This window comes from Pungitius pungitius, chromosome 14, assembly GCF_949316345.1.
Source record: "Pungitius pungitius chromosome 14, fPunPun2.1, whole genome shotgun sequence".
NCBI classification, from domain to species: domain Eukaryota; kingdom Metazoa; phylum Chordata; class Actinopteri; order Perciformes; family Gasterosteidae; genus Pungitius; species Pungitius pungitius.
In genome coordinates this window covers 13,412,625-13,439,770 of record NC_084913.1, presented here as the reverse complement: position 1 = coordinate 13,439,770, position 27,146 = coordinate 13,412,625, and the positions used below count along the sequence as shown (strand labels likewise).

General features: G+C 44.9%; 1 protein-coding gene across 4 annotated transcripts; it reads right to left on the bottom strand.

Annotated features, from left to right (window-relative positions):
- Positions 1–54: 54 nt before the first annotated feature.
- On the bottom strand, positions 55–26,900 carry pcnx1 (pecanex 1). Of its 4 annotated transcripts, none has more exons than XM_037486325.2 (36): positions 26,338–26,900; positions 24,816–25,027; positions 22,249–22,354; positions 21,039–21,075; positions 20,269–20,334; positions 18,453–20,177; positions 16,482–16,611; positions 15,293–15,486; positions 13,452–13,545; positions 12,988–13,045; positions 12,215–12,432; positions 11,619–11,772; positions 11,417–11,449; positions 10,357–10,528; positions 9,732–9,842; positions 9,431–9,522; positions 8,899–9,008; positions 8,422–8,527; positions 8,176–8,268; positions 7,808–7,958; positions 7,394–7,535; positions 6,701–6,878; positions 6,469–6,577; positions 6,050–6,179; positions 5,888–5,946; positions 5,509–5,724; positions 4,801–5,054; positions 4,481–4,711; positions 4,145–4,245; positions 3,724–3,874; positions 3,391–3,621; positions 3,028–3,302; positions 2,761–2,930; positions 1,963–2,396; positions 1,554–1,694; positions 55–1,268 (listed from the first exon to the last, which is right to left on the bottom strand). In XM_037486325.2, exons 1-36 carry the CDS (start codon positions 26,488–26,490, stop codon positions 1,128–1,130), a joined length of 6,978 nt encoding a protein of 2,325 aa, XP_037342222.2. In that variant the 5' UTR covers positions 26,491–26,900; the 3' UTR covers positions 55–1,127. The 4 variants fall into 4 exon arrangements, with proteins under 4 accessions (XP_037342222.2, XP_037342221.2, XP_062413128.1 ...); XM_037486324.2 differs by having other exon boundaries at positions 12,215–12,447; positions 26,338–26,899; XM_062557144.1 differs by lacking the exons at positions 15,293–15,486; positions 16,482–16,611 and having other exon boundaries at positions 12,215–12,447; positions 26,338–26,899.
- Positions 26,901–27,146: the final 246 nt, after the last annotated feature.

Below are 27,146 nucleotides of genomic sequence, written 5' to 3'. Positions count from 1 at the left end.
CGGAGGGTCACAGATCGGAATCTCGTCATTCGGTACACATAAAGTCACACTCACTAATATGCACATATTAAATATGCAATAAATCCAACTTTTATTTCTCCATATAGAAAACAAATCAAGTTAATTAGTGAAACAGTCCATCAAAAATACAGCATCTTGTTTTCAACCAATGGTCCTTCGTACATTAACCGTTGTCCCAAAATAACAAAAAAAGATGTAACAAAGTGTAAATACCATGTTCAAAGTAATAAATATTGAAAAGACATTTTTTTATACAATGACATATACATATATATTTGAGTTAATATATATATATCTATATAGATATATATATATAATATATATAACCATATACAGTAAAAAGTTATTTTCAAGTTTATCAAACATAATAGTAAAATAAAAATGGCTAAAAACAGAATGATGATTGCATTTGTTTTTCATTCCCAAGGCATCGGTAACCATGGCCATTCAGAGTCTGTAATAAATAAAGTGTGATATTATCTAAAGAGTGTAGTGCATCACTGTAAATCAAAAAATTATAGTGCAATTTTATTTGCGCAAAGTAATCTTGCTAATTTCAAACAAATCCAAAAGGAACAACAACAACAAAAAAAGGAGTTTGTTTGACGTTGGGTCTCTGACTTCAATCTGTTCGGCATCAAAACTCTCTCTGTAGTCTGTAGCGAAAAACAAACAGCTTTCACATGTGTGAAACCATGGCAGATAATCATTACCAGGCTTATTTTGGCAAATTACTTGGATAAACAGAAGAATAAAAAAATCCAAGATTTACATGATGAAATGCATAGAAATTAATTACCAGTAGCAAGAACTAACTTAACTTAAGGATTGTTCACTGTCATGCAGCATTTCTGAGATGCAAAGCAAGGCAGATGGTATTAATGTGAGGCGATGCAGTAAAGGATGTTGGATGGACGTTTGCTCTGCCTCGGCTTGCACTCTTCCCTGGCATCCTTTCCCCCTCAGCGATAAGGAACGGGGGAGGGGGGAGAGCTCCCATTTCCTGTTTGTCTGCAGGCTGCTGTGTGCCAGCTGAAAGCCAGGGAGATCTGGCTTCGTCTTCACACAAGCGTGTGTGTTTGTGTGATGTTGTGTGCTTGCTTGTCTCAAACCTCTGCACCCAACTCAATCACCCCATTCTCAATAATGGGCACAAGCTTATCTTCCACCTGTACCAGCAGGATGGTCTTGTCAATATGGGAACGATTGGCTGGGTCTCGGCTACAAGGCACCCACCGGTGAATCACCTGCAGAAGGCAACAGAGGAGGCGGCTTTGTGAGAGGAAGCTGACAATCAAATCAAGTGTCCATTACAGAGCAAGGAGGTCACAGAGGGTGTTACAGTGCCAAAACATACAACACAAGTACATACAAGATAATAACAGCAAGGGCAAAAAGATTGCATCAGCGGTCGGGAGTGTGTGTGTTTGTGTGAGATGTGACAGAACACAACAACATCACAACGCATCCTATTTGCATGTTCATAAATCAAACTTGAATTTAATCTTTGCATTATAAGGTTGATTACTTACATGTCCTTCCATGCCCTCTAAGGGGCTCCAGTCCCTCCAGCAGGTCCGTCCTGCCCTCAGTCTCATCGTCTCGTCGGGCCACTGAAGCTCCCTCCGCTTCGATAGGTTAATGTTCTCCAGCACCTGACCGACGTCGGCAACCTGATAGACATCACAGAAGAATCACATTTAAATCCAAGCAGGACTTGGGGGTCGTTTCTTCTGCAGATGACCAACATTCGGAGCTGGGGAAACTATTACAGATGCGTCATACAATCGTGTTGATGTCTTCTAAAACATTTCTTCAGCGTGCCGTTAGTTAGGCTGCATATCATAGGACAGGGTCCCTGTTAACAGTCACTTGCTGACTGAGCCGCTGCTCCGCTTTGTTTTGTGGACACGATTTATTTCCTACGTATACTCGACCAACCTGCACTCTGTAGGAGATGTCGTCTCTGCGCACGGTGGAGATTATGGGGTTGTGCTGTTGCGGGTGGTGATGATGATGATGGTGATGATACTGGCTCAGGGGATCGGTCACGGTGCTGCACATGCCGTCGTTGCCCAGGAGGCCTACCAGCGTGTGGCGTTTGCAGGGAGGGATGCTGTGGCTGGACTGGGAGGCCGAGGGGCCGGCGGGGTCAGAGGTGGAGCCCAGCCGGAGCTGCAGGGAGGTGGGAAGCGTGCGCAGAGACAGCTGGCTGGTGGAGGAACGACGGCAGGGCTCCAGGCCGGTGGTGGAGGTGCGCAGGGAGGAGTGGCGGCTGCTGCTGTAGCGGTAGGAGGACTGGCTGGCAACAGAGGCTCGAGCAGGAGAGTGGCGTACCAAACCCGACTGGACAGACTGGGAACTCTGACTGGTGCCTGGACACAGGGTGGTGAAGGAGAACTCCGGTGATTTAAATTGCAATTCTTTTGCACCAATTTTTTAAAATGCTACGGCAGACAAGTTTTCCTCTACATCAGTCAGTAATATGTGTGGAGCTCCAAAAACACTGGGTAATTTACCAAACTGCAACTAAATAGTGTCCTTCATGAGACCCTTCCTGCCTATTATACTTTAATTCTCTTAAATACACAGCCAAGTGGCAAAACAACTTAAATATTTATTTTTATATCCATGTTAATTTTCCTTTTTTCCAGCTCCACTGGAATTTAAAACGGACTTGAAAAATACAAATTTGTCATAGTATTCATAATAATGGTTGTCAGCTTCACTAGTTCTCACCCAGTGAGTGGGTATGAGAGGGGGCGGGTCCGGAGGTGCCACCCTGCGACACTGAGCTCTGCTGAGAGTCAACCCCCATGCCATTCCCACTGCCACAGGACATCCCCCCTGCATCGGAATCCTCAATGTTCCCGCCACTGTTACAGCCAGCACCACAGCCTTTCCGTAACCTACAAGGAAAGATCATCAGAATGTCACCTATGGTGCGAAAATGTTCCTTCACCACATTAACCACTTAAGTTCGTCGTTTTGAGTGAAGCAACAGACCTGTGCCAGGTGCTGGCGACAAAGCGTCGGATGTTGGCGATGCTGATCGGGCCTCCCAGGATGTGACCGAGCTGCGGGTGCGAGTTACAGTAGGATGTGGTCAGCGGAGACACGTAGATGGGATATCCGATGGGCTGGTCACTAGAGGAGTTAATCATGTTTCGCAGAGCCTGCTTGGCGTTCTGAATGCTGCCGCGCTCTGGGTTTCGGTTTCTCAGGAACACCAACTCCTGCTGCTGACCCGCCCAAAGGCCTCGGACACATTCTTTATTCACCTGTAGCGCAGAAGGTTTGATTCTCCTAAGTTATTGTGTCAGCAGTGATTCAAAGAATCCTAGGCTCTATTTTTTGCAGTTTTCACACCTTGATGACACGGAAGCTGAGGTATCGCCGATTTAGCATAATGATTTTGTACTCGTTGGTTCCCTCGTCGAGGACGTGGCGCAGGGCGAGGAGCGACGGCACGTTAGACAGCACAGCGCTCCTCCAGGCCGGGTCGCCCTCGTGAGCAATGACCAGGTTCTGCTGGTGGGACGAGATGGCCTCGAAAAGAACCCCTGGATCTTCATACTCGTCTGGGGACGTGAAGTGGTCCTACGAGAACATGGACAGCGTTGGGTTCCAGATCAGATTCGACCCGGAGAATTAGGACAAACATTCGCGGGAATTGACATCATGACGGCTACAGCGTCTCACCTGGTGTAATTTGAGGGACATTCGGATTGCAGGCACCACAACTTTCCTGAGCAGTTCCATGTCTGCAAAGATCCACTCGTCTCGCACGGACGAGATGCGGAAATCACCTTTAAATAATGCGTGAAGTCCGTAAAGGAAGGACTCCAGATTGCTGTGATGGCAAGATAGGGAGAACATGAAGTTTTGTTATTACTCATGAAGAACAAATATGATGTTCGAGAGCAAAGGCATTACATTTATCCCATTAACTATCCTTTGTTTAGTTGTTAAAGTTACAATAAAACAAAAAAATGGACATGAAAGATAATTCTTGTTGTTCTGTTGCATGTGTTGCACTGTCTGGCCTACATAAGTGAACTTTCTACCTGCACTTAAAGCATTATAAAAGGTAAACGTATTTTAATGAGGATTACTAAATAACCTGGACATATGATGGGCAGCTGTTCCAAGAGCTCTCCTCCCCAGCACACACAGACCGAAGCAGAGCAGCACCAGAGCAGAGTCTTTCTCGCTGTCAAGTGGCTACAAACAAAAGGAGATAAAGAAGATTTGTGAAACACTCAAACCCAAATATTTTCTTTTGAAGGCTTTTGAATGTAGAATTCTAATAACAAAAATGAATCCCTAAAACTTCTATCAAAAAGTGATCTGCAAAATAACCCTTTGACATAATATGAACCAATACAGCCAGAGAGATAAAATAACTGGATGGGTGTAGTTTGCTTTTGTGACTCAGGGACCAAGGATCCATCCCTACCGTGGCCCTCCGAGAGTTGCAGTACTGGATCCAGCCCAAGTAGATGGCACAGAAACTCTCCCTGGAGATGCCTGCAAGTCGATGGTCATAGTCCTCGTCGATGTTGGGATTGAAGGTGGGATCCAGGTCAACATAGTTCCTCTCTCCACATCCCCGCAGGCCGTCTTTCATGGTTTCATTTGCCAGCCACTCCTCCAGCTTGGTGGAAGCGATCACATAGTAGATGATGCCCTGAGTCCAGGAAAGGGACGACGCATTTGGATCATATATACATAATACAATACTCACTTTTTTTTTTTTAACAGCTACACCCCACTAACCTTGACATAGTAGGTGGTCAGGATGCGTCGTAGATCGAACCCCTGCAGCATGGAGGCGGCGCTGTTATCAGTGATGCTGTAGCCCTCCAGCACGTATTTGGTGACGAGCACCTCCCAGGCTAGCCAGCGCTGTACAAAGGCGGCATTAAAGGACAGGATGTGTGGGAGGTGGCCCGGCTCGCAGCAGCAGCAGCCCTCGTCTTCCTCCACCCCCTCAGTGATGGCCTCCACTTCCCTCTGTTGGCAGTAAGTTCCTGAGGTGGGAAATATTGACAAATTTATACAGACAAAATACAACGAAAATCAGAACTGGCACATGGAGATAAAAAAATGTAATGTTCTGAGTGAGCCGCCTGAATCAACAACAACAGCTGGACTAATACGCTGTTTTGGGATTCACATTCATTTTATCTTCAATATTATTTTTTTAAGTTTGCATAACATCAGTGATGTTCTGTTAATAAAACTGATTTTTGTTTGAAGGTGCTACATATGCTATTTATGTCTTGACTAAATTGGGTTGCACAATGCCATATCTAGTGGCATTAAACGGTATAGTTGTGACAAAGCATTATGATACAATCCTTATGACTTTTAATATATAGTGGCACTGACTGCATTAGCTACAGCTACAGTGTAATAATAACATTCATCTGTCATTCGGTACCACGTTCTTCCTTTTGTCCTACACAAGAAGGACCTTCTCACCTCTGAATTCTAGCCCTCGGAGCTGAAAGGTGACCAGGCCGTTGCCAATCTCGATGAGATGCACCAGAGCGTTCAGGTAGTCGGACGCCAGGATGAAGCAGTCCCCGGTGCTGAAGTTGCCCCATCGGCCCAGGAGGAGGTCTCCACACAGGCTGTGCTGCAGGGAGCGGGTAAGGTGCTCGTAGAAGATGGAGTTTAAATTGTTGTCATCAGAGCCTTTAGAGGGAAAGAAGAGAGGCAGATTAGTAACAATCAAATCAAAAAGGGGATTTGATTGAGGATTAAGAATAAATAAATGCAAAAAATAAACTTTTAAACTCAATAAACTGTTCTGATAAACATCGACTTAAAACGTGTTAAAAGTGCCTCCTGTACTCACCAGGATTTCTGTCCAGCTGAGAGGCCAGCCGAGTGTTGGAGTGATCCACTCTCTTGGTGCTGCACAGGTTAAAATCACACATTTCAGGGACATATTTACGGAAAATATAAGTTGGTTGAATAATTGAAATTTTAGTTGTATTTAAATAAAAGTTTTCCCTACTTGTAGTCTCTCTCCCAGAACTTGACAGGGCGGACGTAGGATGTGATGAAGATGGCGCTGCCCAGGAAGGGGTTGAGGGGGGTGGAAAAGATTGCTGACACCACAGCCTGGACAAACAGCATGGCCGAGTCTGGTGGGGCTTGGGTCAAGGGTTATTAGAAAAATATGCTTCGCTGAATGTCACATCTGCTACGCCTGTGATGAAACTGAACTCGATTACCCCACAAAAGGCTTTCGAGTGCTTTGCCCACCCTTGATTCCAAGCACCAGGGGGACAATAACTAAATAAAAAACATCTCAATACAGGTGAGTCCAATCCAACAGCACTCACCATTTGAGTCCAACACCTCTCCAAAACACCATCAATGCTACCAATTAGGATCAGTTTCTACCTCAGAAAAAGACTCGCGAAAGGATACGAGGCACAGCAAAGGGCTGAGCAAAGGCGTGGAAGGCTGACCCCCATGTGATCTGCCAGGGGGCAATGTAGGTATAGACAAAGTGCAGCTTGTAAAACAGCTCCCACATCTGTGAAAAAAAGAAAACATTCTAATGAAATATATAATAATAGAAATAGGGCCTCTTTGTAACTGGACAGTATGAATCATGTGTTAGATGTAAAGCTCATTATACAATGTATATTCCTCTCACCTTGCTGAAAACAATGGACATGAGGAAGAGGTCGAGCAGCAGCGTCTCTGACAGATGACGGTAGTCGAAGGTGAAGAAGAGGACGGTGAAGAGGAAGGTCATATACTGGTAGGTGGGACTGCTATAGGAGGAACGGAGCAGCTTCAGGCCCGCCACTGTGATCATCAGAGCGCCCACCCTGGAAGACATTTTAGAAAAGTCAAGCATATGTTGGTGAAAATCATGATGAAAGCAGTATGCTTAAAAACAACTCCTACATAATTATCTATCCAGTATGTATAAAAAATAATCATTTTACCATTGGAAACCCCCGATTGAGATAATGTGCATTCAGATAGACAAACTAGCTGTTCCTCTGGTTACTTAGCTAAGCTAAGCTAACTAGTTACTCTCTGCATTCATAGTAACTGTATCATTCCTCTCAGTTCACTTCATAACAGATTAAAAAGTGTTTCACAAAAAGTAAATTAATTATTTAATAGCTTGCAAAAATGAACAGATTCTTATCTTAAAAGGGTATTAAATAAACCAGCTTTACGGGTTCTAGATTTACAAGATAGAGATCAACGGTGTACAAGTATAGTACAGTACGCTAGTGGAGAACATGGTCTACCACTCAGTGTTATTAACTTATAAAACAAAAGGGGATGAAACATTCAAAGAGAAAAAGATGTTAATAGAAAGAAGTCTCACTCTGTGTCAAGTCTTTTTGGACTGGCGAGGTCTCTGGCGCTGCCACTGAGCTCATTAAGGATGAAGAGTGGATAGAGAACATTCTTCTCCACAAACAGCAGCCACACGTGGAGCTTTTGAAACCACATCACATGGGCCGCATCTGAGGAGAGACAGTGGAAGATATTTATTAAAAGATCATTATGGAGATGAAGGGCTTAGTTGAGAGGACAAACTTTTCCTTCTTCTTTATTGGTATTGGCAACCGACATCAAGCAACATCAAAGGAATGGATTGTAGGTGTGTGTTGATCATCAATATGGCTGACCAGACATAGTCAAGACACACACATAAATCAAAGGCTTCTGGTATGGTTTCATAAGGGTACGATTTAGAAGCAGTTTCTGTTGCTATCGAGTCATTCTGCGTACTTACCCCTGACTTCAAACTGATAGTACTCCTTAGTTTTGAGCAGAGGGTGGGAGAAGCAGTTCCAGGGCAGCTGCTTGCGGAGTTGAGGCAGCAGGTAGTGGGTGAGCAACCCCACAGTCGCCAACAGTGCATACAGGACATAACTTAGGAAAGGCTGAGAGAGCACAGAGACAGCACAAATTAATATTTATAACCAATCTGTCAAGCATAAGAGTTTTATAGCCCATGGAGACCTGTTGCATTTTGGGAAAGAGTGCTTCTTCAGTGCCCCAAGTGTTTGAAACGTTACTTATTTCCATAAGGAAAATTGTTTGTCAAAGGACACTGTCATTGGCACTTCAGTAATATAAATATAAAAGTATTTACTGTACCTGCAGTGCAATAAAGACTGTGCTGACATGGATGGCGAAATAAAGGACAGCAATGACCACACAGACAATCAGGTCGGACTGCAGACGCTCATTCTGTGCATTCAATGGTAAACAATGTTGATTAGAAAATGAAGAATAAAATCATCCTTTAAAAGACATTAGCAGATTTTTAAAATTGATTTGCGTGTGTGATATTTTAAACAACAGTCCTTTTTTTTTTTAGTTAAATGATAAAGTTGAACTCACCACTGAAGCCCTGAGCTTTTCGGGTAGAGGGTCTTGTACTTCTGACAAAGGATCCTCTGGGTTCTTATCTTTCAAGTTGGGCACAATCTTGGACTGGATCAGCGAGCTATGACGCAGAAAGCAAAAAATATTAGCTTGTTTGCACACTATGAATCTCTGCAGGCCGATTCACCTCGAAGGGGTTGAATAATCACCCACTGTTAACACAACGATTGATTGTTTCAAGCTGTTTGAACTTTTTTAAATGATTGTCTTACATAATCCACTACATGTGTGAGTGCAAAAGTCACTGATTACTTTGTAGCTGTGTCAGTTCGGAGGTTAATAGAAAATACTTTTGATAATCCGTTTTTGTGCCAGATGTGTGAGTTTACTTGCCATGACTATCAGTGCAAAAATAAACACGCAGACACACACACACAAATATTAGGATTTTGATATTTATTTTCTGTCGGAGGTTCCTTGGCTTGAACTCACATGAGGACCGAAGGGTCGCTGCTCTGCCGACTCAAGTGGTAAGACACTGCCACCAAGAGGCCGCAGAACACAGAGAATAATACTGGGATGTGATGAGGCTCCCAGGTCTCCTAAAACACAGAAAACACAATGTTGTTATATTTTGAAAATAATAATTTCCACCATTTCTTCCACCAACTACAATACATCCGAGTATTTCTTAGGTAAAGATGATTATAACTTTTCAATTATGAAGTCAATTTAGCTAGTCTGGGCATGCATTTTCTGGTATTTGGGTTTTTTATATTTGACTGAGCCTGCAAACGCAGCCCAGAATATAATGTTTTTATTAAGTCAATATATCACTAATATCACTAAGCAATTTGGTATACATTTTCAAATACCTACAATTTCTTTGCTAATTTGAAACCAAAGTGGTGGTTAAATACAGGACATCGTATTAAGATACCATAACAATGGATTTCTGTCATTGATTTTTGATGACATATTCTATAGCATTGAGATTCAGATGCTTAGCCGTCTTTGCTCTCACCTTCAGGGCTCCGTAGCAGAAGCCGTAGAGCAGAGCGACGGTGACGATGCTGCGCAGGATGCTGTACAGCGCTGACAGAAGGCTTGTGGAGGCTGCAAAGCACAGAGCAAGATGTCACCAGTGAGATCACTCAACCCGACAGGCACTGAGCCAGGCACAATGCAAACCAGCACTCTGGTCCGTAATGAAGCATGCCATTCCATAATATATATCAGGCAAGAGTGGGTGAGTTTCTGCTGCGTCGTTCAGTAGAGTTTAAGGTCACCCCTGCAATGAAGTTGTGCATCTACGAGTCACTCACCATTGCCCCCGAACACATGGATGTCCAGCTGCTCAAAGATATACATGACGAACGTGTTGACTTGTGGCAGCAGCCCCACAAAGAAGATGATGGGAAAACTCAGAGTGAAGACTGCAGGGAGACAAACACACAGTGTTTAAACACTGCTTTTTTCATTTTCCATCTTAAAATTGCAGTTATCCTTTTGATAAGCAGACAATAACTGTTCTCATCTCTGACAATGAGCTACAGATATTAATGGTTCATATTGGTGCACATTGGTGTGTCTCATCTGTGACTTGATGGTCTAGAAAGATCTCTTAAAAGCCTTATCAAGAATAGACTATTGTAACCCTTTCACCTATTTTATTTTCCATTGGATATATTTTATTATTTTAGAACTGATTCAAAGGTTTTGGTCCTCACCTATAAAGGCACTTCACACTGTAGCTCTAGCATACATTTGTAGGGCTATGAACCCAAATCTTGAAGCAGCCCCAACTTACTTTTAACTACTTTGTATTATCTTAGTACATTATTTATAACATTGTTTTGGCTTTTTATTTTTGATGAAAAACTATATTAATGCAGTGTGTTGTTATTGGTATTATTAGTGTACATTAATGCCACAGTGTCGTGAACTTACCAATGACAAGGTCCCTGGCAGACGCGAGGACCAGGGAGTTGCTGAGTGGGACCCCGTACAGGGTGAAGCCTGACGTAGTGGTCCTCAGGCTGCCATGGTGGAGCAACCAAATGAGGCTGCAGCACAGGCAGAAGTAGACAGGCCGGCTGTATGCTATGATACGATTATGGCCCTGCGAGGACAAGGGTATGATGATACAAATGGTTCATTATAGGAGCTGGGCATTCCCTGTAGATTTCAGCAAAGCTCAGTATTTATGCAGCCATGTACATGTAAAATAAGAAGACATGCCCTAAAGAATATTTATTATGTGTGACCTTGTGGATAAAAGCGTTCAGTGGATGTAACTCATTGGAAAACTGAAATAAATAATCATTCCACCAAGAAAGAATTCAGTTAGTGGTATCATGTCATACGAGCCATGGGGACAGTGACACAGGTATTAACAGAAATAGCATCAAGTGTTGGGTTTCACAAGAGGGAGAATGCATGTCTGCTTTGTGCAGATCTTTACCAGAGACACTATGACTTGTCCTCTACTTTTTCCCCCAAGGCACCAACAATCAAATTAAATACACCACGTTTGTGCAAAATATGTCAGCAATGCTGTTGAAACGAAGGTGTCGAGTTGAGGTGAGATGTGGTGAAGAAAAAAGGGGGTGAAGAGGGATAAGTGGGAGAGAAGGGAAGGTACAGAAAAGAGTGAGAGACAGAGCTGTGGTTTAAACTCTGGCCAGCTATTTAAAGCTTGTGCCCGCAGCCGAGTAGGAGCTGCAGTAATAAAAGACGCTGTTTCAGAGCAGGCTACTGACGCAAGAGAGGGGGGGGGGGATGCATAGGCTCGCAGGGGAAAAATAACATTGTTCAGTGTTTTTTTTTAAAACAAACACTGAACAACAACCACAAAACAAAAGGATTATCTATTTGTCCAAGGCAATTTCCGTTTCTGTTGTCCAAGTCCCCCCGTGATCACTTAATGTTTTCAATGACCATCACTCAGAATACAGCCCAAAACTCCCAAAATATAGATGCATGGATGATTTCGGACATAATTACTTACATGACGAGGGGAAGAGGAGTCTGGTTGAACACTCTGTAAATTATGAGAGAGAAAGAGGTGAATTCTCTGCTCACGTCGACTATATTATACTCAATGTCTTTATATACCTCAAACAAACATGTAGTACTACTTGATCACAAACCGTTGTTTTACTTTTTCAAGTTAAGTGCAAGAACAAGGTGCTGTTAACGGAAGTATTCACCTTCAGTAAGGAATACTGGCAACTCGCAATGACGAGGCAGAACTGAAAGACCCAGATGTCAGTGAAGAAGCCGTGGACCAGCAGCACTGAACCCAGGAAGGCAACTAGGACAGCCAGCAGCACGGCCAGCACGTTCTCTAAAACCTCTCGGTTCCTGGAACGCAACAGAGAAAAGTCAGCATTTGTTCCTGAATATAGACCCAGCTGCTCAAGAGGAAAACGTGTTGGTAGTGGGAAGTATTCCTACATGCTAAAACGATTTAAAAGCAAACTATTGATATTCTAATTGAATTACAATGATGGTATATTGTGAGAGGTGACATTTGAAGAACATCTTCAACACAAGTACTGGAAGGCTTTTCATTTCAGTGGGACTAACCTAAATTAAATGCTTACCGCTGTGACAGACAGAATTTCAATCTGTAGGAAAACCTTTGTTATGATTCTAGTTAAGAAATTGTGGTTTCCCACAGAGGTTTGATAAAACCAAATGAGATAACTTGCTGATTCTATACAAGCGAAAAGAAAATCTCGGTCAAAGTAGCGTTATTGCGTAGCGTTGGTTGATCAGGTTGGTTTTCAAGGGCTTTTCTTACCTGTCAAATAGTGCCAGCAGGGTGAGCCGGTCAAAGTGCAGGCCGACCCACATGAACGGCAGAAGCCATAAGCGGTAGTACTGCCTGGCTTTGGCGGCGGCCACTGGCGCCACAGGGTCGTTGGGTCCCAGCGGTGCGTCCTGCAGCTCCGGGCTCAGATCTCTGTCCTGCTGCTCCAGCAGCTCGGAGTCCATCGTCAGCAGGCGGTTCAGACGGATCTGAGGGAGGGAGATCTGTTTCATGGTCAGTAAGACCTATTCATTCAAGTGTCAAGTTTAGAATAAGAACCGTGAACGAATGTATGGAAATAAAGTTAATACAGTGAAGAGTACATAAATAGTGTTTAATGTATTCTCTAATTAAGTCTGAGAGGGTAGGATTTTGGCAGCTACGGCCTTACATTCACTCCCAGCCGTCTGGATTCTGATTGCAGAAATGGTTAAAAAGGCAGCAACAAATCAACAGGACACCTTTTTTGCGCAAATCAAAGAAGTACGAAGGTACCAGACTGTACAAGGTTTCATTCATTAACAGATGTTCAAAATCCTTTCAGGAGCCAACTGGTAGCGATTTTAAAATTGGTGTGATGAGATGTGTCTTCGGTCTGAGGCAAAAAGAACATGGCTGAAAAAGGGAGACAGCCAACACAGCAATACGACTGTTCCAATATTTAAATAATATGCTAAACAGAGATTTTCAGTCTTCTCTCTCCCTCTGCGTCTCTCCCACACATTAACAACACAAACACAACAGCTCACTGGTTGGATACTCACCAGGTCATGAGGGTAGAAGCGAACTGAGGTAGAACTGGAGAGGTGGGAGTCGGTGTCCCTGCAAGACAAAAATGAGCACGCTGATGAGAAGAGCATCCTAATAATTCATAATAATTTATTTCAGACCAAATAGCCAGAGGGCTATTGTGCTGAGCAGTTATGTTGTTTTTAAAAACTAGACCCATGTTGACGCCAATGGAGCCAGTTGGAAGAAAAACAACATTGAGGGCACCTCCAGGAATGTTAATCAGGTTTTGAAGATTCAATTTTACATTTAGAAAGGCAGAAGCCAAGGAATATTTGAACTCTCCAAATATCCCTTCAGAAATGCATCAGTGATTCAATTATCTGCTCTCTGTCAATATAGAAGCAAAATGTTTTCAATTTTGTGGAGACGGCTAAATTGGGAGAAGAATCTGCAATGGCACTATACCTATTAGATGAATTCTAAATTTGACACTAACCATATGTTATTGGAGGCTCGCCTGGTGGCGGGTTCAAAATTGACCAGAGACATGTTGCACCCACCGGCCTCATACAACGAGGACGAGAGCTTTCCTGAGAAAAAAAAAAAAGAGAGAAAGGAGAGAGAAAGTGAGGCCACGGAAATCACAAGCAAAGTAACTTTGTGGGTTTTAATAATTGAATTGATCTACGTGGTCCTTGTTCACGGAACGATATAACTTTGGCCATGTTCATGTGAGCTAATGGGATCATTGAGGGAATGCGTTTCATAAGCAAGTCCGTCATTTGCTTCACAGCATTCAGGCTCTGTGGTCGTCTGTTGCTCCAGTCGAGCTTTATGTAATTTATCCTGTTGTGGAATGAAAACGGGATATAAATAAATGTACCTATAGCAAGTCATAAAACCATGACAGGTTTATTGCAACTATGTACAGACAACAGCTTTTGCCTGTTGAAATGTTATTGTGCTTACAGGGAAAAGAATCTTTTAAATAGATTCCCAAAATACTGCATTATACACACCAGTCCAGAGGAATATAAAAAATGTTGCCATGGTAACAATGCTCCCTCTCAGGTTAATGAAACACCAATTGCAATCCCAACTCTGTGTGCGGTTCTTGTTTGTAAGAGTTTGGTTGATAAAATGCTAGGAATAATGAAGGAAAAGGAGGCTAAACAGCTGGACGGAGGTGAAGATTTGCAAATACATGATTTTGTCAACATGATGAACAGCAAGTAGGAACTAAATTATTGAGTGCGAATCAAATATGACGAGAACAAAAGTAAAAAGTCAAGCATGTTCTTATTCCCACTACTATTAATGAACTGAAAATTATGGTGAATTAGCTCAACCTTTGTAATGTAATCGGGGTGAAAATGTATTTGTTCAACAATATCTGATGTGGACATGCCCCAAGTTAAATTTGTACAATGCCATTTTTTCTCATCAAACGATGAGCGTTAGATACTTTTCTTCATGCTACTGTACATGTGTGTTCCCTTATCGGACTTATCTGACAGCAGGGTTGCATACAAACTCAGCTATAGTCAAAGTATGGACATCATACAAATTGACATACAAAATATAATTGCTCTGAGATAACAACTGCACGCACTCCAACCACAGAGTTTCTCATAATAGCAATCTGCTCCAGGTCAAATTATGAGCAGCAGCACTAATTGATTTACCAGTTCAGAGAAAGGATGGAAAAATGCTCTTACCAAACCGCAGTTTTTATTTTTTAACACTCACTGACCTGACATGGATCCCAGTACAGGTATCAACAGCAATCTGTACCGCTGTGTTGTCAGCAGTGATGGGAACATCCATGAGGTCAAATATTGGCTACAGACAATATTACAGACAGTGATAAATGGAGCACACGTAATTGCGCCCGGCTTTGACCAATTGCGTCACTCCAACAAGCGTGAATAAAAGTGCTCCGAGTGCAGCAGTCATGTGCATCTCCAGCATTCACAAACCACAATGCACAGAGAAATCCGACCAAAACAGAAGAAACAAAGAACCAACAAGTAAATGGGTCATATTTGTATCTATTAAGGGCCAAACTTATTTTTGCTAGAAGGAATTTTTGGCGTGGCATTTCTTTTTGTGCCAACAATAAACAAAAAAGATTTCTTTTTTCTGTCATTGCATTGTTATTAGTGAACATTAGGAGCTGTGTCGCTGCCACCTCCATCAAATTGGGGCAACAAGTGCAGAAACAAAGCAGAAAAATCTGTCATACGTATCCAAGTCTCCACAATCTATCAATCCCGCTATTCTGCCACCAGAACCTTCTTCGTCTTAATATCTCAGCTCTCCTCAAGTGCTCCCTACCCAGGTCGTCCTGCAAGCTGGTAGCGCCAACAGTTGAGGCCTTGTCCTGAGAACCCTCCATGTGCGCGCTTCCATTCCTGGCCAGCAGGGTGGTGCTTGCGCTCAGCACGGTCACCTGGGATGGGGTTCTGGAAGGCTGACTTTTCACCTGGGGAGCAGAAGGCTGGGAGGCCTGGCTGAGAGCCTCCTGAAGACTGTTGGAAAGGAGAAGGAGAGGACATGAGAAGTGATGGAGGCCCTAGGGGTTCTGGTGCTACATACAGCATTATTACAGGGGGACACAGGGATTTAAGATGAGGCAGTGCTGCTCGTCATAGTTAAGGTCCCTGACTTCAGGGCAAATATCTATAAATATAAAATATGTAATCCTTTACTCCTATATTTGGTGACTATTGGGTAATAGTCACCAAATTGCTTTCATCGGTTAGTGAAGGCTTATTTCTCTTTTTCAGGTTCTACATTTCCATGCAAACAGCAGCCAGACCGCCATCATGGAAACAGCTAGGGATGCATATTGTGACAATGATTGAAAAGCGTGTACATTTTATGTATTTAAAGATTTCTAAAAGCTTTAAAGCTGTAGATAATTCTCATTAATGCTGATAAACTATACAACGTGTAGATTACAGCTTTACATTCAAAGTCTGTCCTTTGTAACAGAAATAATTTTTAAAAAGGATTAGTGTGTCAAAAGAGGACTTAAGGAGTAGATACTTTTTTGTAAAATTGTCTTGGAAAGTGTTAAAAGTATGGAGCTATAATGGACTCATGTGGGTGAGTACTGACTTAAAACTCTAAATTTTCAAAATAATTGACATCATCTTCATGCGTCTCCTTCCAGAGGTCTCTCAAAAAGGGCGAATCAGTGTGAATCAACTGGACCTCTACGTGTACCATCGACCGAATCCTGCGTTTCTCAGAGAGGAGACAGCGTGTCAGTTGAGTAGGACTCCAAATTCTTTAATCCATGCTCATAATATGGGACTTAAAAGATTAGATCACATACTAACTGGATGAAAAGACTTCATGAGAAACATCACATGCAGAGCTGAGAAGCCCCCATCCCATAACGGATGACACGGCAGCAGTCGCGCACAGCTGTCGGTGTGCGACCGGAGAGAGCGCCGCCTGTTAGCATGCAAGGTACCGCGGTGAGCAGGAACGGATCCCTGCTCCATGCACGGCGTACCTGAGAGGAGATCCAATGAGAGAGGCGGGCGGGGTGGGGTTACTCCCTGCGTTGTGCCGCCGCCGCACGGCCTGCCGGCGGAATGTGCTACGCTCACGGCGGAATATGACCGTCTCCTCACTCCCCGGCGCTGTCATGGTGAGAGACATCATTGGCCAATCAGCTTGGATACGTAATGTGGACACTGGCATGAGTAGACACTTCCACATGTTATGCAGGACGTTTTTTCATTGACAAAACAAAGCAACAACAATTTACGAAAACCAGCAGCTTGAACTTTCGATGACCTGTGGAAGAGTTTCTCTCCAAAATGAGACCAACTATTTCAGAGCAAGACATCCACTGCAACATGGCTGAAAGAGCAACACTGGGACTCACTGTACTGAACTGACAGCATTCAAAGCGAGCCATATAACTAACTATTGCTGGACAGCATCCACTGTGGCCACAAGTGGTGAATAAAAGATAATGAAACACTTCATTTCCCCAAGATGCCCTCGAGTCAGTTGCTTCGAAGCGAGACAATGGAACTACTGAAAAAGGAAACAACGCATCCTCCTCTCCCAAATCAAATGAGGAATTCAGACATAATAAAACACTCACTCAATACCCAACACACGGGGCCTTAGCTGCCTAAGCTGTGCTTGAATGGCCAGCAGCTCAGGGTGCCTAATGTTAGCACACTTTAAAAGACATATTGCTGTATAACTGCTCAGTCAGATTTCTTTCCTTGTGCTTCTGTTTCCAGACATTTCCGCACTGATCATCACATCGACTTGTAGCCACAGTGGAAGGGATACATTGAAAGTTAGTCTTGTTTGAATGACATTACTATTGGGCAAACTGGATCATTTAAAAAGGTTTGTTTGTGATTTGCTGAAACACAGGGATATTGTTACAGTATTTGTGTTGTGGATTGAGTTTTTTGATGCTCTCACTATGGCATCTCGACCTGCTTTATAAAAAAGATCTCACAATATGAGACCTTTAACCATAGCTAACAATTGTGACTGGGTGTGCGTCAACAAGTAGCTGAAGTGTTCAATTGGGCAGGGGTGTAATTTACTTACTAATTTATTTTTTCTTTAAAATGTATTATTCATCCACTGAAAAGGGTAATAGACTTGTGGCAATAAATTAACTCCAAAGCATAATACCAAGTAGCTTGAGAAAACATTATCAGGTTTTACTAGCGGAGAATATGCTTAAATGAAACTGACTGTGACCTTGATGGCTCAGTCAGGTCACCACAAACCCAGACAGCAGCCTTTGTAACACTTGACATGTCGAGGCATATCCTGCCTCTCATATTGTATGTCCCAGGAGGTGCACACACAAGAAAGATAAGAAATAATCAACATTGTGTAAGATGTCCGCAACATGCAGGGGCCAAAAAAAACAAGACCCGAAAAACGAAGAATGTGGGAGAAGGAGTGTCTGCGTGTGACTGTCTGTGACGCTAATAAGAGAGCTGCTGTTTGTCTGACCTCAGCACAAAGCGCACACTGTGCCGTCGTGCTAATAGCGATCTACACTGCGCTTGGGTTAGAATAGTCAGAAACTCACCATAGTTACACATTATGCAGCCACACACACTAAATAATAAAGCAGGCCTAATGTCTGGAGGACTACACACAAAACACAGTTCTGTCAGTTCTCTGCTCCAGCTCCTCATAATATGCCAGAAGGCTGCAATCCAGTAGTGAGAACTGGATATATGGCTTTCCAGTGTAGGTATGTTAGTGACTAATCTGTCTGGGACTATAATGTAGTTCTGCTGGTAATCCCCCTGGTAACCCCGCCGCCACTTGAAACTTTTTTCAAGCATACAGGTGTAATCATCAAGACCGTAAATGTGGATTTGAGTTAAACATTTCTTTTGAGGCGTTTCAGCAAGGACATGAAATGTGGACTAACTCAGACAGAATGGTTGTGCACAGTGTGTCGGAGCGCTGTGTGAGCCGTACGTACCCCGCAGGGAAGCAGCAGTGGCATCCTGAGGCTCAGCGAAAGCTGCCTGATTGGGCAGACTGTTTCTGGAGCGGGTCACTGACTCCAGCTGGGAGGCCCGACCCAGCAGGGAGGCCGCATCGAGGACTTCCCCTTCTTTGGCTTCCAGGTCCGACTTGGAGGTGGTAAGGGGCCGGGGCCCAGCCGGAGCTCCGAGGCGGCTGGGATCATTAAGGCAGGCGGCCGTTCCACTGTCCAAGCTCAACACTCTGGCATGCGTTTTGGCACTGCCCGTGCTGGGGGTGCGGCGGGAGCTGCGCCGCTTCCCTTCCGTTCGCCCTCCTGCAACAGGCGGCGCCGCGGCTTTCCCTGCGGAGGAGGACGAGGAGGCTGCGTTGTGCTTGGCTTTCAGGGCCCTGTAGCAGCCCTCGGGGGAGTGGCAGGAGCGGGAAGTGGCGCTCGACGAGCTGTCTGTGCTGCGGTGGTGGGCGGAGTGGAGACTGGAGGCACAGCTGAATTCACTCTGGTCGCTGGAGTCCTCCTCCCCACCCCCAGTGAACACAGCACTACAAGGCTTGGCCATGCCGCGCAAGGACATATAGTCCCGGTGGCGGCTGGCATCGAAGCTGCTCGCCCTTTTCTTGCCAGTCCGCCGGCGTCCACTGCGCCCTGTTGACAGCGAGGAAGTCCTCTGAACAATGGTGGCCGCCTCTGACTGCCCTTCGGCTGTCACCTGCTCTGGCTCCAGAGCGGCTGCACCTGCCGAGCCATCAGCGCTGGTCCTGATGCCGGGCTCCTCCTGGCACCTGCCGGGCTCCGTTGGCTCTCGGTGCGCGGAGGGCGGCGCGTCATCGGGCTGCTTTGCCGTCAGCTCGTTGGCGTGAGGGTTTTTATTGGCCTCCCTGGAGGGAAGGCTGCTGAGACCTCGAGAGCTAATACTGCCGAGGCTTGGAGTCCTGCCGCCCGCGGGCGCAGACGCCGCGTCCCCTCGTTCCCGTGCGCGCTCGTCGCCTGAAAGTGAGAGCAGGCTCTCCACGTGTGTCGAGCTGGTCTGCTCACTGTGAAAACTGCTGATAGTGCTGTTGGTGTCCCTGTCCGTGCCACTGCAGTAGCTCTCGGTGGAGCCACTACTGCGAGTACTCAAACTGCGCAGGCTGTCTGCACTGCGCTCCCCGCCCTGGGACTTTCCTCCACCGGCAGAACCTCTCCCGCTACCACCCACCTCCACTTGGTAGAGTCCTGAACTGCCTTCCCCTGCCTCCCTGGAGACAGAACGGGCTACCCCGCGTGATTCTTTGTGCCTGTAACACTCTATTCCCGAGGTGGATGGCACGGCTTGGTCCTGCTGGTACGGCCGCTCCGCCCCGTCTCTGCCGCACACCCCTGGCCTGTGTGGTCTGGCCGTCTCCAGCTCACACACAGGGTCAAGGGCACCTCTCCTGGGCGCAGGGTACAGAGCGAAGTCCGGTAGACACGGGTCGGGGAAAGCCGGACCCGCCGAGCTAGAGGTCCGAGGCAGGCCCCGAGAACGGAGCTCCTTCCTGTAGCTCTGGGATTGCATGGATGCATGAGTGGTCGCCTCGGTGTCACAGGACGAATGCGACAGGCTGAAGGGATAAGCAGCAGAATTACAGAGGTCGGCCGTCTCCCTTGACAGCTCCGAAGGACACAAGGAGGTTGATGGCTGCAGGGACGCAAAGGAGTCATTGGGAACGAGGCAGTACATCTTTGTGTCCGACAGCAGATCTGAAATAGACAAAGACAACCAAGGCACTTGAGGACGGCGTTGACATGCCACCATCAGGGAGGTTTGTATGCGAAGGCCTTGAGCGTTTACCGTGATCGTGGCTGCAGCTCTCGACAAGAGTCAAACTGATGTCATCCGAAGTCTTTCCCACATCTCCTGCGAAGAGGGGAAAGCAATGAAGGGATGACACATACTACACAAACACTAATGACTGGCATCAACGGAGGATACAGTATCACTTCACCAAGTTGTATACCTGGAACAACCAAATATTGTGACCCCTCCTGAAGAGATTTCTTAAATGACCCCGATGGCTCTGCGAGATCCTTTTTGAAGAAAGTTCATTACGACAACTCTGTGCATTCAGTGCTCCTCAAATCCTATGACTCTTTCTTCGGCGATACCTCCCGGGAGATTGTCTGTGACAGTCTGAGCGTACAAAATCCTTGAAGGGAAGACAGTCCAGAAGCCTGTCCCGCTTTACACTTTACTACTTCCTGTCATTGCAGACCTGCGGTTAATTAGAATGGCATCGAACCGACTCGCTGCATATTGCATAGGACGCCCCACTCAAACACAGTGCGCTGGAGCCTATAGCAAAGTTTATTCGTTGTCTTTCTCCTCCTGGAGAATGACTCCCATGCTGGTTATAAACAGTTTATTACAGCTCCTGCCTGATGCTGTCACGGTGGAGGTCACAGTGACAGCGTGGTCGGGGGTGTGGTGATACCCCAGAGAGAAAATGCATCACGGGGTCACAAAGAAGACTGTGAGACTGAAAGGTCAGATTGATACGTTTGTCACATGCCAGCTCCTACACAAGCACAGTGATTTTAGTATACATGACATGTCATAGTTACCTTTGGCTACTGTTGCTCTTCCATGTGTGGATGCAATCTGAAACGTGAGCAGAAAAAGAGAAATCAAGCCCCTTGTCGGGAAAACAAAAGCTTATTTCAGTTGAGTTGAATGTTCACAGCGAACTCAAAAGACAGATGATCACTCAAGAATACAATACATGGAAACAGCCGACGCTTCTTCCCCGTCATCGCAAAGAAAGCTTTTGGCACCCCTTCCACCGTGGGTACACCGCAGCTGAGCACAACGCGCGGCACGATTGGCGACTCAAGGACACGCGGTACAAAGACGTCTAGCACAGCACTCGTGGGGACGCAGAGGTTAATTACATACCCCACAGAATAAAACGGATAAATAACTTTGAATATTTATGGAGATGTCGGCTGTCAGCGAGCTCCGTGAGAATCTTATCACATGAAAAGATTCCTCTGCAGACACAGACGGACGCACAAACAGCTACTTCCTCTGGTCCGGCAGGACCTAGAGTCAATCCTGAACGCACACCGTTGTGCCTTGGCTTTGTATCAGCCGTCTTTGTGCAGCTTGGATGGGCTTCAGCAAACATAGTGGAAGAGGTTTGAAAGCTGTAGGGACTCAGCCGATGACGCTTGTTTGTGGGAAGATTAAAGTTTGTTCCCTGTAGCGTGAAGCAGGGATTTTGTGGGTATTTATCACTTCTAACACAGATGGAAACATTTCCTGAATAAACTGCTTCTTTTGGCTTTGTATGACTCGGATGGAACACAGTTTGACACGTACACATGATTCCCTTCAGGAGCAAACTCAATGCTACATCTGAAGCTTAAGTAACACTAAAATACACAATTCCTGTGTGTTTCAATCTCAAAATATACGTTTGTTTGGCTTAATTGGGGCTCAAAAGACATTTAGTCTCCCTCGTTCACATTCATCTCTTCCTATACAGCAGCTGGTAGTAGCAATCTGTAGATTCACCAGCCTCCTAATTCAAAGCATTCCATCACAGAATTGCTGGATACTTTGAGGGCAGTTAAGTATGGAGTGAGAATTTGGGACAAGCAAATAAAATGGCGGACATTAAATATAGCATACTACATAGTAGTTAATTGAATAAATGCTGATTGGCTTTAAGGTGTACTGCTTGTCCATTTTTTGACTGGTGCTGTACACATCTGTGTATATGCATCGTCTCTTTCCTAAAAACAAGAAGAGCGAGCAGCGGGTCATGCTTACCTGCTGGTTGGACTCCAACCCAATATAGGAGTTCCTGGAGCTGCAGTCCACTGGTGGCGTCTCTTGCCTGACAAAGTCAGACATCTCAATACCCCCACCAGGGTCCCTGTACACACACACACACAGAGATATGTAAACATTAGTACCAGTAGTACAGGCACAGCGGACTACCTCCCATAAATATGAATTGACAGTGCAGACCTGACTCAATCTAGAGATGAACAAATCATGTAATCAGGTTTTGAAAACCAATTGAAGGTGCAGAAAACGACAAAAGCGCTCATGCAGATTTCTGTGCCGGCCTATTTTTAGCCTGGACGTGCTTGTTTAACCATTCGGCATGTCGAAACAAACATCTTGGTGGGGATTGTCTGTAAATCATATCTATATGCCAAGAAACACTTGGTAACGGGTCCAACCACAACACTAACATAGTTTAGTACGGCGCACAGAGGGGATGAGCTGAGACTGGGAAATGGACCAGTGAGGGGGAATGGGGTGGATGGTTGTGCAAAGAACAACAACACTGTAATCAACTCTAGCTCGGCTTGTCTCCTCTACTGTGAAGTCAAACAAATCCGGAATGTGACTCCAGATGTGTGGGCAAAGCTGCAAGTGCCCCTGTGGTCGGGAGCACTCGTTCCTCCTGCTGCCTTTCCCTTCTCTCAGCGTCCCGCTCAGCACTCCCTCTGGAATGTAAATATGAGTCACTTCTTTGATTCATGGTCAGTAAACCGCTGGAACCTCGCTGGCGTTTGTTTCCTCTCAATGACGGGCTTAACCCTTGCATTAGCATAAAAAGAAAAATTGACCTCAGCACAGCATTCAGAAATGAGGTAATCCGTTACTTTGTAAAGTGCTTGCTGTAACTGATGACGTGCACAATGTAAATGGCTTGCTTGTCTCATCAAGTATTAGTTGTTAAATGGTATCGTCCAAGCACGCCCTCATACTGCATAATTCAATGACAAGCCACGTGGCCTTAGAAAGATATGCGCGGCTTATGGCATTTGTTTGCTTTGAGGATATTCTGGTGATGCTCATAAGTCTAGTTGGATCATGTACTCTACAAAAGAAGCTGTGGCACAAGGTGTGACCAGTTCTATCACAACATTTTATGTGTTTGTACTATAGAAAAATAACCCATACATACCACTCTAATGATGCATATGCCATAGCATCAGAGCGGTTCATTAAAAAAGTGAGAACAAATGCCAAAAGCCAGCTGCATCCTGGGTAAAAAGCACGCTTACAAGTAAAAGGATCTCAACAACGTACGGTAGCTCCCTGGAGGGATTCTCAGGACATAAATGTGGGTGATGTGATGCACGCCGCTGCCAAACGTCTCACACTACAGAGTATCAATGGTCAACACATGGGCGTAGAACAGCAAGAGGCACAGCAATGCACCAGAAGAAATGACTAACACGTCAATAAAAACAAGGCAGGTTCCAAACCTTTCAGCAAAAAATGAGCTTTGAAAATGTTTTATCAGGGAGGAAATGCATTCTAATGGACAGAAACAATAGCTGTGTCTAAAACTCTACAATCCAACATTTAATTCTGTGTTCTAAAACACTATGCAAGGTGTTTGCATGTGTCCATGAGTTTGAAACCAGAACTGCATACTATTTCTAGTGAAATACCACATTTTGGAAAACACTTGACACAATGCCAACATAAAAACGATTTTAAATGATTTTGACGTCCATAACAGATGATGGTGGACAGCTAATCGTTTAAGTGAAAGTAAAGCTTTTGCTGGGGGGGATTTATATATTATATTTTCTTTAATTAATTTAGACCGTGCAAATCATTGTTTGGTCACATGTTACTATGGCTACGTGTCTCCAACCAGCAAGGAGTCTTTCAGAAAGTGATGTTGTAAATACTGCTCAGTGCATTTGAAAGGATACACACCACTGACACACAGAATTCTACTGAACCATCGTACACATAGTGGGTGTGTACTATGTTGTCTTATATTGGACCATATCAATGTGTATGATAAGTAAAGGTGAATGTCAACAGAAATACTGTTCACAAGAAAACTCCACAAGGCCCCTTTAAGCATCTTTAACGAACAACACAATAAAACACCAATATAAAAAATTGAATTCAATTTCCCACAGGATGTACTGGGGATTACTGCATTATAACTTCAATTGTCTTTACTACCTTTCCCTTTCTGCGAGTAACTCTACAAAGCAATGACGAAAACTCGCCATCATTACTCCTGTTTCAGAAAATGTAAAACATTTCTGCAAGCCTCGATTGTTTTTCCTCTGTTTCGTAACCTGTGTCATTTCACCACTGGAGAACCAGACGTTTCACCTCAGCCCCAGATTACATCACCTTTAAATTACTCCTCAAAAACGCTCTGCGCGACTCTTTGCCATCTCCGGTCTGGAAGCACGACATCTTCCGGCTAATTCACAATACTTCAGCACAGCCTGAATTCTTTCTGCCTCATCACGCCGGCTGCTTAGTCACACTCCGGGAGCGCCTTGGCCCTACGTCACAAGAGGTCGCGGCCCACGACACGGCAGGGTGAGGCACAAACTTACCCCGGGCCGTTGCTGTCCTGCCGACGGGTGACGCCGACGTTGTTTGCCCCCTCGGTGCCACCTCTGCTGCCCTGACTCTCCTTGGCCCGGTGCACCACCTCACCCTCATCCAGGGTGTGGTGCAGGCGGAAATTCACCGTCTTCAGCAGCAGGAACATGGCGGCAATAACACCACAGTAGATTCCCACTATCACCATGCTTGGTTGCAGTGCCTGGCATTTGAAAAAGAAGTGGAAGTTAATGAGGTTATCTGATATTGTATTGGAATCATTCTTCTCCGGGGCCATTGAGTGACATTGCAATGTAATTTCATTATTAGAATCCTATCAGAATTAAAAGGATAGTTTTTTCCTTCTTGGAAAATAAGACAAAGGGAAGGAGACATTCATTTTTAAAAAGCTCTCATGTATTTTTAACTGACAAATAAACTGTGAAGCTGCCAAGGAAGGAGACACCTGTAGTTTTCCACAAGAGCTGGATCTCTGTTGTCCTTGCATATGTTTGCAGTTATTACAAACAGAAGCAGCACTCAGACCTGTAGCTCAACATAAACCACAGAGCTGACCGCAGCATTTCCACTCCAGGAATAGACTGGAAACCACAAACTTTTTTTAAACATCAGCTTCTCAGTATAGAAGTCAGCATGCTTAACAAACAACCACTTCCTGAGCTGAGGACATTTCTAAAGATGCATTAAAAACAAAACGGGATCACTGACATCTCAACTTGTGGAGCCCATCGGGATACTGAATTATTAGACAAACGGTCCATTAAGAACCTGCCGAAGCGGACTACTGCTTACACCGAGGTGTCAGGTCCTTGGACAGTTTAAAGGGCGAGCTACAAAAAGTCAACACAACGGGGTCCATTAAACAACAAAAACGCAATGGCACCTTGTGACAGATAAACTGAGCAAACAAGCAGCTGGTCCATCGAGTCTGCGACTAAAGTTCCTGCTACCGGTTCATCCTGGTCAGCTTCACGGCTGATACCTCCTGAGAACTGGTGATACCGCAAATCACTACCGACAAGAGGAAAACTACTAACTTAGATAGAAAGGGGGGGGGGTATTTATTGATTAGAGCCTGAAGACAGTGGAATCGACGGATGATATCGTAACGGATCTTAACTGCACCGCTGTGATTAATTGAGACAAAAGCGCACTCTGGTCCCATCTATGTGGTGGACGAAACACTTCAGGGGGGCAGCCATTTCTAGATATTTTAGCCAGTTTGTGTTATTAAATTATGCTTTTCTGCGTGCAACTGAGCCAATCTTTTGGTTTCGTGAAACCTTTTGAGGGTTGTGGGAATATTCCGTGACGTTTCCTTAGTTTAGTGAGACTGTTGCAATGCCTCCGCTCCAGATAATAGACAGAGACCGACCGTTGGTATCCTGTGGCAGCCAGCTAACGTTAACCCAACGGACACTTGTCTTCGGTAACTCACGGTGTCAACAGTCAAGACAAATAACATAAATAACGGGATTACAGTAGGGTTCGAAATGAAGCAGCGGGGCTCACCATGTAAAGTGTGAAGGGGAAGCATAGCAGGAACAGCCAGATGTAGAGATGTAAAGCATTGACGAATGTATTTTGATCGGGGTCGTAGTACCATCCGCCTGTGATTGAAGCCCAGACCCCCTGCCTCAGGATCTGGAGAGTCTGCGACCCCATGTTGTTTTTTCCCCTCCGACGAACACGGCGGAACCGACCAACGGACCAACCGGGGTGGCACGCGGGCTAGTCGTCGCTAAACATGACTGACGGTGCTCTGTTTTCAGACACTGGCCCGAGAATCCCCTCTGCAGCCATCTTCTCTGCTGTTAGCCAGCCAGCTGGGGCACTGTTCTCAGTCCTCCACCGAGGAGAATCCTATCCCACCACGCCCTGCGAGAAACTTCTTCTTCGTGGCCTCCGTAATACGTAGTACCGGTAGTCGCGCCAGTCCATGGGCTGTAGTCATGGCAGCAGCGCAGAAGCTACTGTTTAACACCTACAACAAAATAAGCTCCTTGCTTTAAGGCCTTCAATATTTGTGTTGCCCGCTTTCGTTACTTGGTGCAGTGTCATTAAATCCCGAGTAACTAAACGTGTTCGAGATGAGAACGCAGCAAAAAGGGACTGAACAAATGCAGGAAATTGAATGTCTCATTGGGCAATTAGCTGCTCTGACTAAATATTACCAAATGGCGGCCCCTGCTGGACAGATTATGCCACTTTCTTCTCAGTTGTATGATTTCAGTAGAGCAATATCAATTAAATATCTCCATGTTCGGTAGTTGAATAATGATGAGGTTTCCCTTCCTCCTACAGGTCAGGATAAAGTCACA